The sequence below is a fragment of the Enhydra lutris genome, unplaced genomic scaffold (genome assembly GCF_002288905.1).
Source record: "Enhydra lutris kenyoni isolate GAN:26980312 unplaced genomic scaffold, ASM228890v2 scaffoldscaffold55, whole genome shotgun sequence".
In the NCBI taxonomy this organism is placed as follows: Eukaryota; Metazoa; Chordata; class Mammalia; order Carnivora; family Mustelidae; genus Enhydra; species Enhydra lutris.
In genome coordinates this window covers 589310-606511 of record NW_019154139.1, presented here as the reverse complement: position 1 = coordinate 606511, position 17202 = coordinate 589310, and the positions used below count along the sequence as shown (strand labels likewise).

General features: G+C 52.2%; 1 protein-coding gene across 1 annotated transcript in view; it reads left to right on the top strand.

Annotated features, from left to right (window-relative positions):
• Window positions 1–358: 358 nt before the first annotated feature.
• The window catches only part of LOC111157580 (Mov10 RISC complex RNA helicase like 1), a 58151-nt gene continuing 41307 nt past the window's right edge, over window positions 359–17202 (top strand). Inside the window, exons 1-7 of the mRNA XM_022519118.1 lie at window positions 359–455; window positions 1394–1578; window positions 5494–5656; window positions 11751–11863; window positions 12475–12662; window positions 15868–16011; window positions 16648–16889. Coding sequence (XP_022374826.1) covers window positions 359–455; window positions 1394–1578; window positions 5494–5656; window positions 11751–11863; window positions 12475–12662; window positions 15868–16011; window positions 16648–16889 — 1132 coding nt within the window. The remainder of the gene's footprint in view (window positions 456–1393; window positions 1579–5493; window positions 5657–11750; window positions 11864–12474; window positions 12663–15867; window positions 16012–16647; window positions 16890–17202) is intronic.

Genomic DNA, 17202 nt, shown 5'->3' with positions numbered 1-17202 from the left:
GCGCGGGGGGGCGGACCCAGGACGCCCGCGCGCACGAGGCCCCGCCCACAGCGCGACACCTGGCGCCCAGCACGACGTCTCGCTCACCGGCACCTCGCCTCACCCGGCGCGTGCTAACGGTCGCCAACCGCCAACCACCAGCTGCTAACGGCCGCGGCGCATGCGGCGAGTCCATTGGCCGAGCAGAGAAGCGGTGGGCGCAGGCGCGGGCGCGCCGACCCCATTGGCCGAGCTGCGAAGCGGGGACGCAGGCGCGGGCGCGCCGACCCCATTGGCCGAGGGCGGCGGGAAGCGCGTGGCCGCGTGCGGACGCTCCAACGGCGGCGGGCGGTGCGGCATCTGAGGCGGCGGCCGGAACATGCTGCGACTCGCGACCAAGCTGGTGGCGTTCTTCTGGAGGAGGGCGGACGGCCCTGCCGAGGACGCGGGGCCGCCAGGGTCCGAGCTCGCGGAAGGTGCCTCGCGGGGCGGGGCCCCGGGCGGGCGAGGAGGGGAGCCTCGTGCGGGGGCGACAGGCCCGTGTGCGCGTGGGCTGGGCGCGGGGTGGGAGCAGGGGCCCCGCGTGTGGGCGGAGCGGGCGGCGGCAGGGTCCGTGCGGCTCACCCTGCACCGAGCTTGCGTCCGTCCTCCCCGTGGGCGCGGAGTTCCGGGCGCCGACGGTCTGGTGGTCGTCGCTGAGCTCTGGAGAACGGAGCGTGTCCGGAGGGAGCCGCGGAGCAGCCGCGGGGAGCCGTCCGTGCGCCGACCCCGCGCGGCCCCGACCCTCCGCAGCTCTGAATCCTCCGCGGCCCCGACCCCGCGCGGCTCAGGTCTTTCCCGAGTCTGACGAGGACCGGCCGAGCCGCACTGGGGACCCTCGAGCACGGCGGCTGCAGGGAGCCTGGCCGGTAGTGGGGACAGTCGCTGCGCCCCGAGGGCTTGCCAGCCTGCAGGCCGGACGGTGTTCCGGCGCCGCGCTCGGGGAGGTCGGGGAGGCGACGCCCCGTGTCCGCACAGCCGTCCTGATGTGTCGGTCGGGAGGGAGCACAGGAGTGGCGGCAGCACGCAGTAAGGGGCCGCGTGCCGGTATGAGCTCGCGTCCCGGCCTCTGCGCTGGACCCGCTTCGGTCACGCCCCCCCAGACCGTCGCGTGGGTAGAGCCGGTCTCCGCGTTACCACTGAGAGCGAGCCCGGAGGCGCACGCGCGGCGGCCGGGGAGCCGGGACGCAGACCCAGGGAGTCTGGCTGCGCGGTCCCCCACCGTCACCTGTAGCCTCGGAGGACAAACCCTGCTTCCAGGAGACCGCCCCCGCCCCCGAGGGCCCCCGCCGCCCGCGCTCCTGGACCCCGCCTTTCTCTGCAGGGTAGGTTTGCTTTTCCCCGCGGGGCTGCAGCGCCGTTGTGTGCGTCGCAGGTGGCACCCAGCTGAAGACCGTCCGGGGTGTCGTGACAAGGTACTGCAGCGACTACGGCATGATCGACGATCTGATCTACTTCTCCAGCGAAGCTGTGGCGAGCAAAGTGCTGCTCGACGTGGGGCAGGAAGTTATTGCGGTTGTGCAAGAAGACCAGGTGTCCCGGGGACTCAAAGCGGTCAGGGTAAGGCCTGCGCGGTTTGCAGCGCCTGTGTGCGCGCTGGGCTGGGCCTTCAGTCAGCCCCGGGGCCTGCGCAGGGCGCTCTCGGTTTCTGTCCGGAGACCTCCACGGGAGTTTCGGCCGGTTCCCGCAACGACGCAGAAGCGTGTCGCTGAGAGCGCGCCTCGCGTCTGTGCTTTCGCGTCGTGGCAGAGTCTTAACGCTTCCGTTCTGGCGCTTTAAAACGTCGTTTAAAACGATCATCGTGCAGCCTTTTTCTTTGTAGCGAATCCACACCCCTGTGTAGCTGTTTTTCTGTAAGTTTAAACCCTCGAGGTGCTCAGCATCCCGCGCATTTTGCGGCCGGTGACTCTAGCACGAGGGTGGCTTCAGAGTTTGGCACAAACCATGCCACTGTTTCCAGGAGCACCAGCTACTTTCCCCAGGCAACTCTGGTTTGGGTAGGTTTGCCACCAGGACTCACTCTCTTGTTCTGTGCTTTGTGCACAGAAGCACGAGTCTTGCCTGGTCGGAAGCCGTTTCCTCTGAGCATAAACGCTCCCGATTTTAAGAAGCGCTGTGTCCTCCGCCGGTTCCAGGGGTCCCACTTGTAGCCAGTAAGAATGGCCTTGGACCGTAGCCTTCCAGACACATTTGTTGCTTCAGGAGTCCTGTTCCCGCAGGCTCCACAAACTCCAAGGGGCAGAAAGAGTGGACCTTGTAATCCAGTTCGCAAAGATAATTAGTGGACTCTACCATCAATTGTTTCCGCTTAAAAACAGTATTACTGGGGTGCCTGGGTGGCTCCGTGGGTTACGCCTCCGCCTTCGGCTCAGGCATGATCCCAGGGTCCTGGGATCGACCTGTGTCAGGCTCTCTGCTCAGCGGGGAGCCTGCTTCTCTCTCTCTGCCTGCCTCTCTGCCTGCTTGTGACTTACGTCTGTCAAATACATAAATAAAATGTTTTTAGAAAACAGTACATTTAAATAACAAACTTTAGAATCGCATCATTCAAGGTGATAGCATCCGTCGTGTTGGCTATTTTAACTTAAACGTATTAAAAGTAAATAAACTAGGATTGCTCAGCTTCACCAACCACATTTTAAGTGCTAAGCGCAGCTGGTGGTTACCAAACCATGCCGCACAACATAAAGCGTCTCTGTCGCTGCAGGAAGTTCTAGTAGGTTGCTCTGGCCTGCGGTGCTACAAAAAGAAAGAAACCGCGTGTACTCCAGCTGTCCTTCATTTCCTCAGGCCCGGAGCTTTCCTTGGTTTCTGTTCTCAGCTTTTCAGTAGGTTCCGGAGTCACTTGGGCAGTACCCTCAGACCTTCGCTTGCTTTGCCAGCGTGAGGTAGTGCGCGCTGATTTCGTGAAGGGTGTGGGATTTCCGTGCTCATCTTATACGCAGCTTTACTATGGTGAAATACACGTAACGTAAAATTTACCGTTTTAACCGTTTTTGGTATACAACCCAGTGACAAGTACATACCCATTATCATCATTTTCACAATTTTACCATCATTCCTAAAACAATAATTCACTTTCCACTTTCTTTCTCTATGAATTTGACTCTTCTAGTATCTCACACACATGGAATCATGCAGTATTTGTCCTTTTGTATTTGCATTGTTGGACTAGGCATAGCATTTTCAAGGTTTATCTATGTAACCTGTATCAGAATTTTAGTCCTCTTAATGGCTGAGGAATACTCCATTGTATGTATAGACTCCACTTAGTACAGTCGTCTGCTGATGAACGCTTGCGGTGTTTCTGCCTTTTGGTTATTGCTCATGGTGCCGTTCTCAGCAAGTGTCTCTGAGTCCCTGTTGTCCGTTGCGTATGTGCCTTGCAGTGGGATTACGGAGGTCGCAGTCATTCTGCGGTTAGGTCTTCGAGGAACCAGCAGACTTTCCCATAGTAGCTGCACCATCTTCTATTCCCTCCAGCAATGCACAGGGATTCCAGTTTTTCTACATCTTGGCCAACACAAGTTACTTTCTTTTTTTTTTTGAGAGTAGCCGTCCTAGTGGATACGGAGTGGTGTTTTGCTATGGGTTTGATTTATCTTCCCTTAATAATCAGTTGAACATCTTTTTTGTGCTTGGTCATTTATAAACCTTATTTGGAGAAATGTCTATTTAAGTTCTCTGTCCATACATTCATTGTCTTGCTTATTTTCTTCTTGACTTAGGGAAATTCTTTATATATTCTGGATATTGATCTTTTATCAAATATGTGGTCTACAAGCATTCCTGCTGTGCTGTGGGTTATCTTTTCAGCTTCTCTTGATCGTTTTCTTCAGTACACAGACGTTTTAAATTTTGGTGAAGTGGAATTTATCCTTTTTTTAGTTGACTGTGCTTTTGATATCACAATGAAAAAGTCATTGATTAATCCAAGATCATGAAGATTTTCACCTTTGCTTGCTTCTAAAAGTTTAATAGTTCTAGCTCTTACATGTAAGTCTGATCCACCTTGTGTTAAGTTTTTAATATGGTGTTGGGTAAAGGTTTGCCTTCGTTCAGTTGCGCGTTAGTGTCGTTTTCTCAGCACCATTTTTTTTTAAGATTTTATTTATTTATTTGACAGGCAGAGATCACAAGCAGGCAGAGAGGCAGGCAGAGAGAGAGGGGGAAGCAGGCTCCCCGCTGAGCAGAGAGCCCGACACGGGGCTCGATCCCAGGACCTGGGATCATGACCTGAGCCGAAGGCAGAGGCTTTAACCCACTGAGCCACCCAGGCGCCCCTCAGCACCATTTTTCGAGAGGACTGCACAGTCGGGAATACCTTTTCTCCTTTGAGTGATCTTGGCACCCTGGTTGAAGATCGCTTGCCCATATTCTTTACCATAGGTCTTACGTTTGTCTTTATGGCACGACCGTGCTCTTGATTACTGTAGCTTTATAGGACTTTGTTCTCCTTTTCAAGACTGTTTTTGTTGTTCAGGGTCCCTTGAGAGTCCACGTGAACTTTAGAATACCATTGAAAATGTTACTGGGATTTCGAGAGGGATTACATTGAATCTGTCCATCACATTGGAGAGTATTGATATCTTAATATTAGGTCTTCTAGTCCATGAATGCTTTGTCCATCTGTGTCTTCTTTTTAACTTCTCTCAGCCACGTTTTGTAGTTTTTAGTGTATGTATTTCATCTTTTTGCTTAACTTTATTCCTAAGTGTTTTATTATTTTTTGATGGTATTGTAAAGGGAATTGTTTTCCAAATTTCTGTTTTTGTCTCGTTCATTGTGAGTGTGTATATATGAGGTTGATTTTTCTATATTGATCTTGTATTCTACAAGTTTGCTGAATTTATTAGCTGAAATTTTAAAAATTAACAGATTTTTATGGAATATTTAGCAGTTTCTACATATAAAATCGTACCATTGCAAACAAATATTTTAACTTTTTCTTTCTAGTTTAGGTGCCTTTTATTTTTTTCTTGTCCAGTTTCTCTGGTTAGGGCCTGAATACTATTTTTGAACAAATGTAGCAAAGTTTCCTTGCCTAGTTCCTTATCCTAACGGAAAACCTTCCAATTTTTCCATCATCGAATGTGAGGTCAGGCGCGGGTTTTTCCTATGTGCGCTTGATCGTGTTGAGGAAATCTTCAGGTTTGGAGTCGGAGCGTTCGCTCATGAAAGGGTGTTGTTTTCTCACATGTTTTCTCTGCGTCAGCGGGGAATTTTGTGTATTTTTTCCCTTTGTTTTAGCAACGAGCGGTGTATTATACTGATGAGCTTTCATGTGTGAAACGTCTTTGTATTCCGGATAAACTGGCCTTGGTTGCGCTGTGGTACCCTATTAATACACTCTCGTGTTTGGTTTCCTAGTATTTTGTTGAGGATTTTTAGTATCGGTCTTCATGAGATACTTTCCTGTAGTCTGCTTCTCTTACAGGCCTTTTCTTGTGGTTTGAGTAGCAGGGTGTCTTACAGGTGGAGGCCGTCTCTGATAAGTGGGAAGACGACAGCAAGAGCCAGGGCAGCGGGCTGTCGCACTCCAGCCCCCGGGTGCTGATCGGCTGTGTGACTTCGCTGACGGAGGGTGCGGGCTACATCAGTCAGACCACATACTTCTCTCTGGAGAGCGTTTGCGAAGGTATGTCAGATGGGTTTCTGCTCACTTTTGAGATGAAGTTTTCTGTGTTTTTTTTTTTTTAATTTTATGAATTAGCTTTGAGATGGTTACATACATGAAAGTGCCAAATTTGAGCGAGCTTTGTTTTTGGAGTGGTTTTGGACGAGAATTCCTTCGCCAGGAGCTGGCTCCCAGCGGCATAGATGGTGTAGGCTGCTGTGATGGGTTTTGTGCCGTTTGTTGGAACGGAGTCACTCATTTCTGGGTAATTGTTCCTTTCAAGTAAGTATTGTTACTAATCCAAGTCAACAGCGTCATAGATGTACAAGGCACCTGCTGTTTTTACGGTACTTCGAATGTTTTAAAATAGGACTTGGGGATAGCTTTGTTCTTCCCACAAATGTATATCCGTTTCTAATTGCATTTGTTTTTAACTATCAAATTTTGTTTTTACGTGTAAATATATAATTTGTTAATGCCATTCTTGAGTTTAACAACAGTTGACTGTGTACTGCTGTCTACAGTGATGGGTCGGGAGTAACACAGTAGGGAAGCAAGATGAGGAAGACCTTAGACCTTCCTCCCAAGGAGAAACAGACCTGTACATGCCTTGGAATTGGGCGAGATTGGAAAACCGCATGAGCAGGGTGGTTTCCGAGCTGAATTCCAGCTGCTCACCCTGCCAGCCACACGTTGAGAGAGGGAGAGCCACAATTCTCTCCCACCTCAGCTGCCCAGGAGCCCAGTGCAGGAGGTCGATGAGCTCAGCCCCCCTGGCCGCTTGCTGTTCTACTTTTCTTAGGTGTAAAAGCCGTGATTCTGACCTTGGTTGCTAACCCTGGAAGCCTCCGAAATGAAATTGACAGATGGCTGGGGGTTTTAAATCTCTGTTCTGCCAGAAAACTCTCAGTTCTGGCAAAATCGATCCTGCAGTTCCTCAGCTTCAGAGGGAATTGCTAGGTCCCTGTAACTATGCGACAGGAGGCCACTCCCACACAGGGACTCAGTTCATGCCGCAGATACTGTTGGAAGGTGCTGAAGTAGTTGACCATGAGGACTGGTACCTGAAGCACGGGTCAAGGCATTCTGTTAAGACTTTCTGAAGTCTTCTTGAGCTGTGAAAGTCGGGCTCAGAGAGACAAACAGCTGACGGCCTGACCTCCACAGCAAAATGAACATCCTTGGAAGAGAAATCACAATGTGAAAAAAGATCATGGGTGTCCAAAATAAAGGTCACAGGCCTTTTCTGGAGAAGGCCAGAGAGTAAAGCTTGTGGGCCGCGTGGTCCCTTGCAGCTCCTTACCTCGAGGTTGATGGTAGCGTGAACACAGGCCCGTAGGCAGCACGGGAGCAGAAAGGTGCAGCGCGTTCCTGTCAAACTGTATTTGCAAAAACAGGTGGCAGGATTCCATTGCACATCCCTGATCGGAAAGTGGGAGGAGGAGGAATTGGGCTAGATGTTTCATTTACTTAAGGGAGAGTTAGAATATACCGGTGCTTTTTTGGCATTCATTCAGCAAATACTGGAAGGGCTTACGTTGGGCCCGGCACAGTTTTGTAGAATGTGCTCTAATGGAAGGGAGAATAGACAGGACACGGTTTTCTGCTCTGCAGGAACTGGGTGGCTGTGGTAGGGCAGGAGGTGGACCAGCTTAGGATTCCTCTGGGGCTCGTAAGGCCCAGCGTCCCTGTGTGCAGAGCAGACCAAGGGCTCTGTGAGGAGGGGCCAGGTGAAGCTCAGGTTGGGTTCGGACCCTTCCAGAGTAACCTGAGAGAGTCTTCAGCTGTGCGCAGCGAGCGTGGGAGTTGAGCAAGGTCTGGCTGCTTCAGGAAGGGGTGTCACTGGGGACAGGTGTGAGCCTGTGAATACTGAAGAGTGTGAAGGTGGGAGGTAAGGTGTCAGGATCACAGAGTCCCCTCAGTCTCAGACTGTAAAGGCAGTGGTGGCCATCAGCCCAGTTTTGTGGATGACTCTTCATCCACATGATGGATGACTCGGCCCACAAATCACACGCATGGGAATTCTTTTTCTAAGTTTTTGTTTTGGTTTGGTTTTTTTAAGAGAATGCTACCCCCAGCCCCCAGCATGGGGCTTGAGCTCACAACCCCAAAATTAAGAGGTACGTACTGTACCCACTGAGCCAGCCAGGTGCCCTCCTCCTATTCATGGGAATTCTTAACATGGGGAGAAGCGCCCAATCTGTTTTACACATGAATATCCAGTTATTCCTTAACCCTTTTGCCCAAGGCTGTTAGAATGGAATTGGGCATTCAGCCTAAGCAGCTTTCTTGTGCTCTGCGCGGTGACGTTTGAGGCTGGCCGTTCCATTTTGGTGACCGCTGTGTGAATTGTGGAATGTGTTCAGCAGCATCTCTGACCTCTACCCACTAGATGCCGGTTACTGCCATCCTAGCCCCCAGTTTTGAGAACCTCGAATGTCTGTGGACGTGGCTGGGAGACAGAATGTCCCTGGGTAGGAGTCACCTAAGAGCGGGATCTAGAGTCCCGACTGCGCGACCGACCCACTTCTTTCCTCTTTCTTCGCAGGGCAAGCAGTGGGTAGCCCTGTGACATCTGCATATCCACGTAACTGGTGTGACCCGAGCTCCCAGCCCGGGTCACAAGTCAGGTTATTTTTTTCTTGTCAACTTAAACTGGTTTATGGACCCATTTGTGAGTTAAAGAACAAGTGCCATGGGTCCTTCCTGAGCCCTTTCACCAGGCCCAGGAACCGGTGCCACACACAGGACAGGGCGCCGTGCCGTGCGTGGGGCTGGGCCTTAGTGACCAGTGCACCTCTTCAGGCCCTGCTTTTCATCTGCCTGCGTCCCTGAGGGCCTGAGATTTTCTCTCTGAAAACCTCGACCCAGCAGCTGGCCCAGCTCTCTGAACACCCTCTCCTGAGGCCGGAGGTCTTCAGCCTCTGGTGCCCTTCTGTATCCTCCCTGTTCTGCCTGCCCAGTAGGGACCGCCCAGCCTTGCCCTCTGGCTTTGGGTTGGGATTAGCCTAAGGAGAGCTCCCAGCGACTGGCAGAAGGCAGGGGAGAGAGGTTAGGATCACACCCCCACCTCATGTTCTGACAGTGGCTCTCTCCTCTCCCATGGCTGGAGTCATAGCCGGGGTGATCACGTCACTTCGTGTCCACACTGGTACACACTGAGAAGTGGGAAGAGGTGTGAAAAGGAATTAAATCATTTTTTGGATACTTGCATATTGATGAGCAGACGGATTTTACTACACTGGCGGACCTTTAAAGTAGCATTATTCAGAAACTGCAGAAGTTTCTTTAGAAAAAGAATACTTGGGCCTATTAAAATCACTTAATATTATTCAGTTGTTATATTCTTGACACATAATAACGTTGTAATTTTTCCCCATTTCTAACACCATGTCACTAATATTAAAAACATACACTGGGCGCATAGGTGGCTCAGTTGGTTAAGCGTCTGACTCTTGACTTCAGCTCAGTTCATGATCTCAGGGTCGTGAGATCCAGCCCCCTTAACTGGGCTCCACACTTGGCTCAGCGGAAGTCTGGTTGAGATCTTCTCTCTCCCTTTCCCTCTGCTCCCGAGTCTCCGCCCCACCACGTGCACACATTTTCTCACTCTCTCTCAAACCAGTAAATAAAATCTTAATATTTAAAAAGAAAAAAATTAATAAAATTAGAAACATAAATTTTTTAGTATCTAATTTCATTTTTTATTCAGTGGTTTGGAATCTTTAAACTATTTTATGGTTGATAAACTTGAAACTGAAGCCTTTGACTGGCTTTCCCTTTAGGCTATAACACTTTTAATTGAGAAAATATTAGTAAGCTCAGAGCAAATTCTACAAAATCCTTAAGTCTGGTATTTTTCTTTTTTTCTTTTTTTAAAAATTTATTTATTTGACAGAGAGAGACAGGGAGAGAGGGAACACAAGCAGGGGAGTGGGAGAAGAAGAAGCGGGCTCCCGCCAAGCAGGGAACCCGATGCAAGGCCCGATGCCAGGACCCTGGGATCATGATCCGAGCCGAAGGCAGACGCTCAACGACTGAGCCACCCAGGCGCCCCACGTCTGGTATTTTTCTATTGAGACTTGTTGACTATGTCAGCCGAGATGTTTTTTTACAAGGCCTGTTTGTTTGCCTCTATGAGTGCAAAGGTGATCAAATGCTCTCATAAATTAAAACTCATCAAATGAGTTGTCTCTAAGATTTTTTTGAGTGTCAAATCAAATGTGGATGCTGTAAATTGGTACGTCTTGTCCATTTCCGCATCCCATGACAGAGTATCTGTTTACCCAGTTAAACATCAGAGCTTTTTTGGAAGACTTGGCACAGGCCGGGATCGTGTGGAATCCCATCGTACGACTTCAGCTTTACGCCGCAGGTGCCAGGCAGGCTCCGGGGGCCTCGTGGCTTCGTTCCCTCTGCTGCTTTGGTAGAAAGGAGCATCGCTGTCTTCTGTTTACAAGCTGTATTTTCAATAACTGCAATTTATTTTCTTTTTTAAAGATTTTCTTTGAGAGAGAGGTGCAGAGGCAGAGGAATAAACAGGCTCCCCACTAAGCAGGAAGCCCAACTCGGGGCTCAGTCCCAGGACCCCGAGATCATGACCTAAGCTGAAGGCAGATGCTTAACCAGCTGAGCTGCCCAGATATCCCTGATTCCATGATTCTGATGGGGGGAAAAAATCACACTGTTATTTGAATTTGTTTTGCTGGTTTTTTTCTCTTCGAGATAACTGTTTATAAAACTAGCACATTGCTTCCTTTTTCACGTGTATCTGAAGAGATTTGGAATAAAAAATTAGTGGAATTATGTTAAATATTTGATAAATAAAGTCTTGATTTTTAAGTCAACATATAAGTATGTCCTAACCTGTAAAATTGTGCTTCCGGGCCTATCCTCTTAAAATGCCACCTTGCCTGGAAGCCGACGGCTCTAGCAGGTTTCTCTTCTGGTTCCACGCCGTCAGTGGTACCACTGTGGCCCTCGTGCTGATCGGTACCTGTCAGGAGATGTTTGGGCTCTCGGGTGTTTGTCACCAGCTTTCTCGAGAAACAAATTCAGTTTTAAATTGTGCACTTTCAGTTTTTGTTTGTGTATTTTTTAATTTTTACTTTTTTAGAGAGAGTGCACATGTACTACAGTGGGGAGGGGCAGAGGGAAAGGGAGACTCCCGGGCAGACTCCCCGCTGAGCACAGAGCCTTGCACAGTGGCTCCATCCCACAACCCTGAGACTGTGACCTGAGCCGAGATCCAGAGTCAGACACTTCCCTGCTGGAGCCACTCGGGTGTCCCTGTGCTTCTGTCCCTTGAACTGATGGCTGTCAAAAGTACTGCAAAACCTGTTGTAGCTTCACACCGTGCACCATAACAGACCCTCTCAGACGGTGCTTCCTGTGTCATGGACGGACAGATGGTTAAGCCACGGCATGTCCTTGAGCCTGCAGTTGCCCAGCATTCCTGCCCACCAGCCAGTGGCAGCCCAGGGCACCTTGCCTCCTGCAGGCCGCAGCACAGCTGCCTGGCCACCCCCCGACACCCCAGGACCTGGCAGGGGCACTGAGTGCTCCCCGCCCCCACCGCCGGAGCTGGCATAGACACCCCAACTCTCAGGTGTGAGCGCACAGCCCTTTGTCACCTGCGGGGTGGGGTGGGGGGCGCTCACACTGCTTCTGGGAAGAGCTGACAGAGAGCAGTGGCCTGTGTTAGACTGTTGGCCACCTTGAGCCGCACTCCCTAGAGGCTGGAGGTGGAAGAGATGTGCTATTGAGCCTATTTTGTTGCAATTAGGAATAACACATAGGAAAAACATGGGGAATATTGGAAACCACATGGGATCCTGAAACTGCACAAGCCAGGTGTTTGACCATGTGAGCCACAAGCCTCTCTGGGCTCCCTGCCTTTGCCCTCGCAGGCTGGAGAGGGTAAGACTGCAGAAAGGCAAGTCTGTTGCATCCACTGCTCCGATTAATTGGGGAAACCCAGAAGAGAAACTAAGGTTGAAAACGGGTTTCTTGGGTAGAAGAGAAATGGTTTCAGTGTATCATAACCTCAGAATGACTTGTATACTTTGGTATAACCAACATTACCAAGTAAGCACTGTGGTTTCCCTGCTTGGAGGTTTCCAGCCCTGCAAGGGAGACTGGGTGGAGGCGGAGTACTGGATCCGGCCGGGCACGTGGAACAGCGAGGCCATCTCCGTGAAGCCGCTGAGGTACAAGCGCGTGGACAGGGTAGGTGCCAGCCCTCGCCTATCCTTATTACCTTCCTGTCTTTTCCGGCCCAGGCTTCTCCTGGGTGCATCGGGAAGTCAAGCTGTTTCCTTGCTGAGAATGCGGATTTCCTTAAGGAGATCACTGGAGATCACCTGGCATGCTCCTACGATGAAATTCTGTTTCTGTAGTTTACGCAGAAGGTGCAAACGTTCTACTTGCTGGGAGCAAGACGGTGGGTGAAGGACCGGAGCTTGCCCGTAGAGGCCGGCATGCTCTGGCACTGGACACGAGTTTTCAGGGGTGCAGGTGACAGCGTGTGCTGGGCTGGGGCGGAGACATGGGGAGTGAGCACCGGCCACCCAACACACTCTGACTGCACAACCTCAGCCTTGGCTCTGAGGCCCTCACACACTCATGAAATCTTCAGGGCTTTGCTCCTCCAAGACCAGGGTCCCCACTCCACACCAGAGGCTGGACTTTGTCTGCAGTGGGGCCCAGGTGAGGTGTTGCCAAACAGCGCACCAGGTGTGTGTTTCTGGTTCTGGAGGCCAACCCGAGACGGGCTGGTTTGGAGAGGCAGGCCCTGGTGTGGCACGTGTTCCCACAGTCATGAATTACTGTGTTCGCAGGTCTGCATTTCTAGCCTCTGCGGTAGAAACGGGGTGATAGATGACAGCATCTTCTTCACCTTGGACTCTCTGAAACTTGCCGAGGGATACGTGCCTCGAAGACATGACATGGTCAGTGCCGTGGTGGTGGAGAGCAGCCAGTCATGCTATGTCTGGAGAGCCCTGTGCATGACCCCCGTGGAAAGACGGTAACGAGGAAACAGCTTGCTTCTTTGGGGAGGCCCAGTTGAAGTGTATTTTAAGAGTAGCTTTAACGAGCCCAGGTAATAGCCTGTCCAAATCCTGAGCTGTGTGGTTAAAGGGGGAAAGTATCTTCTGGAAGGTTTTCAGCGGTCTCTGTGGTTGGTTAAAGTCGAGGTTAACAGTTCCTTCTTAATTCTTGATCTCGCATCAGCAATGTTCACATTTTGGTGGTTTTATAGCTTTCGTTCTTCTTTCACGTGTTGGTACCTTTTAGAACATGTTGGACATAGTAGGTTCTTAATTTTTTTTAAGATGTATTTATTCATTTGTGGGGGCAGAGGGAGAAGGAAGGAGTCCCAAGAAGAGACCACACAGAGCGCAGAGCCTGATGCAAGGCTCAGTCTCATGACCCTGAGATCAGGACCTGAGCCAAAACCGAGAGTCAGACGTTTAATGGACTGAGCCACCCAGGGGCCCCTTAGAATTACTGAATCTCTCGTGTCTGTGTTCGTTCTGTGCCGCTTGTCCCACATGATTTTGAAGCACCGCGAGGCCCTCTCCGAGCCTTCAGTGTAATGGCTGCCGTGCCCTGCCTCCTGCTCCCTTTCTTTGGCTGCTTTCCTCCCTAGCACTCACCTCCAGTGAGCTTACTGTACGTTCTCCTTAGTTATCCCTGTATCAGCGGACCTCCCAGGGTGCAGGTTCTGTGCAGGAAGGAGTTCGCGTCCTGTTTCCTGCTACACGTTGAGTACTTGCCTCCATGCCTTTCTTTGGGCACCTCGGGGTGTGCGTGTGGGATCTGTCGGGGGCAGTGCAGTGGGGAGCGCCATTGGTTTACAGACAGGGAGACTCTAGAAGATGGACCACCTGGCTCAAGGCTGTGGAGGTGTGTGGGTGGGGAGCCGTGCCCCTCTCCTGTCCAGCAGACGCTGTCGTCCTTGGCCACTCAGTGCCTAGTTGCCCTGCCCCCACAGGACCCTGCTCCGCTGTTGGAGGATGACTCTGGCCCATCTGTGGGGCGGTAAAGCCAGACACATTGCCCTTACGTCCTCTCGTCACCCACGAGGGCCTGGCGGGCACAGGAGGTCTGCTTTTAGCTCCGAGGAAAGGACTCAGTGGTGTAAGCATGAGACACGACAGGAGCCCATTGCCCTGGGTCTGTGCCGGATGAGTCGTGTGGCTCCTCCCTGTGTGCGAATGAGGCTCTCGGGCTTCCCCACTGGTTCTGTCGCCATCTTGGTAGCGAGCAGCCAGGAGCCCTGGGGCAGAAACTGGGAGGCCCGCTTCCCACGTTAGGCATCATAGCCACTTGGAGGCAGATGCCCAGGTTAAGGAAACACCTGTGCCGTAAAAATATGTTTCCTTGACTCTTCTTTTGAGGCCAGAAGTGCTTGAAGAATGGCACTGCAGTTGCTTGGGCTCCTGACCGCACGGGTGCAGGAGGATGGCGGCCGGTCCTGCCCTCACTGACCATCAGAGGGAAAGCAGTTGCCGTCTCGGGCTTCAGGGCCACGTGTGTTGGTTGGACTGACTTACCATTTGTCTCCAGGTCTAGATCCGTATTGTCTAGTCTGTTGCGGTTTCGTGTGAGCACTTTTTAGCCCGCTGTGTGGCATTTCGGCGTGTACGGTGTTGGAGAGGAGCGGTGGCTTAGAGCAGGTGGGGACGAGCGTCAGCTGAATGGGTGGGGGCACAACCGAAGGGTTCCCTGGCTGTGGGTGGTCAGTGTCTGGGGAGCCTCCTCAGGTGGCCCCTGGGCTGATGTAGGTCTGGGCGGCGCTGGCTGTCCGTGGGGGGGGGGGTCACTCTCTGGCCCCAGCACTGCATGAAGTTTCTCCCTTGACTGCCTCCGTAGTCATCTTCACAGGCAAGGGAAGTTTTTCCACCTGCGTCCCTGGACGCTGGCTGTGAGCCAAGCCCAAACCCTGTGATTTGAGAATTCCCTCGTAACCTCCTAGTCAGCGTAGTGGATTAGAAGGCGAGTGGTCGACGAAGGGAATGTGCTGGGTCCGGGGAGCTCCCAGCCTGTGAGCGGTCGGTTCCCGTTCCCTGGATTTACAGTGGGGATGAGCGTGCCGCCCTTAAGCAGGTGGGCAGTCGGTGCCCTGTGTGCCGGCCCTGCGCCAGCCCTGGGGGCACTGCCACGCTTCTGCCCTGGGAGAGCCCATGTGCTGTCACCTCACTCGGGCTTCCGGACCCCTGAGGGGAGGCTCCTGGCGACGGCGTGGGGCAGTGAGGCTCTGTGGGGTTCTGTCCACGAGCTGGTCCCGAGGCCCCGGTATCAGCCCTGTGTGTACAATCCTCGACCCGCTGTGTGGGTGCCCAGTTGAGTGTTGCAAAGGCACCAGTTACTGAGCACAAAGCAGAGCTCCCACTCTCCTCCTGATCCGCCCACCTGTGTTTGCTGGGTGGCTGGAGCCGGAGACCTTCCAGTCGTCCCCGACCCTCCTGTGCTTGTGCTTCTCGGGCCTCCGTTCGCGGCTGTCCCAGCGGTTCAGACTCTGCTTCCGCGGCGCCTGGCTCTGGGGTGAGGGCGGTGCGAGGCCATGTGAGCTGTGGGAGGCGTGAGAGGGGTTGGTTGCTGCTGTCCGCGCGCGCACTGTGGCTGGGAAGAGAAAGGAAGGGTTGGGGGTGACATTGCAGGGAGGAATGTGTGGACGGGAGGAGTTTGAGGGCCAGGAGCTGGCTGAGGAGGGGGTGCCAGTGTGGTCGAGAATGGCACTGAGGGTGTGGCCGGGCCCCACCGTCTAGATGAGCACTGTGGGAGCACAGTGAGAAGAAGGAAGCCGCCTGCTTCCCACCAGTGTCCACAGAATGCAGGGGATCGGGGTCCATGAAGGGAGGGTGCCTCCCCTCACCCCTCCTGGCAGCCTGAAGAGAAGAGAATCGAACACTCTCTCCCCCGGCATGTTCCCAGAATCAGGAACTCCTTCAAGATATTACCACCACGTCACTTCCCTTTACCTAGACCTTTGAGAATTTGTAATTTTCTTCTTCAAGGTGTTTTGCTGTCATTCTCCAAAATTCTTTGTAGGAACTCTGTATGTGGTTTGTGGCCATACGTCCCTGGGGGATGGACAGTCCGTCCCTCATGTCACTGCTGGCCTGGTGCTGGGGTGCGGCACGTCTGAAAGGAATGTGGCTGGGAGGCGGTGGTAGAGCTTCTGGGTGTCTGCTCCCGTGATGCTGTTCTTGGGGTGCTCTCTACAGGGACCCTGCTGCCTTTGAAGAGGCTACCGATGAGTTCTGTGGAGCCCTTTTACTGAAGAACAAAGGTGGTATTGAAGTCACGAGGATGACAAATTTTGGAACATTAAAGGAAGGAGAAAGTAAAAGTCTGGTGATCTGGATAGAGTAAGTCTGTCACTTAAATAAAGTCACGTCGGGGCCCCTGGGTGGCTCAGTGGGTTGGAGCCTCTGCCTTCGGCTCAGGTCAGGATCTCAGGGTCTTGGGATCGAGCCCCGCGTCGGGCTCTCTGCTCAGCGGGGAGCCTGCTTCCTCCTCTCTCTCTCTGCCTACTTGCCTACTACTGTCTGTCAAATAAATAAAATCTTTAAAAAAAAAAAAGGAATTTCTGTAGAACCAACTTTATTTTGGCTGTTTATTTTTTCCTTCATGGAGATCTCTCAGAAGTTTTTCACCCTAAAGTATCCTTTTTACTTCTATTCATAAAGCTATTTGCAGGGGCGCCTGGGTGGCTCAGTGGGTTAGGCCGCTGCCTTCAGCTTAGGTCGTGATCTCGGGGTCCTGGGATCGAGTCCCGCATCGGGCTCTCTGCTCGGCAGGAAGCCCGCTTCCCTCTCTCTCTCTGCCTGCCTCTCCGTCTACTTGTGATCTCTCTCTGTCAAATAAATAAATAACATCTTTAAAAAAAAAAAAAAGCTATTTGCAGTCACTTTTCGCCCAGAGTGAATTATGTGTTTTATGGCAGGTGACTATTTTAGCTTCAGGAATCTTGTCTGTATTCATGGCTCATTTTCTTTTTCCAGGAACAAAGGAGATATTCCTCAAAACTTAGTCAGCTGTAAACTGGCCGGCTGGGATAAAACTAAACAATTCAGGTTTCAAACGCTGGAGAAAACCCAGAAGTGCCCAGTAGGGTCTCTTGTTCCCATTCCCAGGAAGGAGACGAATTTTTCAGATGAAAATACTGACTCACTAGAGACCTACCAAAAAAACACAACCTGTCAAGCGCCAGAGAGCGGTGTGAACAGCAGAGACGTCTCTCCAGGTAGATGGTTCTCCTGCCACTGTGTCCGGTCGGCCAGCCGTAGGCCCGTGGGCTCTGCGCGACAGGGTGCTGCTGCTCCCTGGGCTCCGGCCTGGTACGGCACTTGCTGTGCTCTTTTGGTTCTGGGCTCCTGTCTTTAGGACCGAGCAGAAGACAAGAATAGCTCGGCCGAGACCCTTTAGATGTGCTGCTTCCTGCGAGTGGTTCCAGACTCAGGAAGGGCTGGCCGCTGTCCACTGATGTTTTTGTCACCTACTGTCTGGCATTTTGTGTGTCCGCATGCATTTCCACTAGCCTGGTACCACTGTCCGAG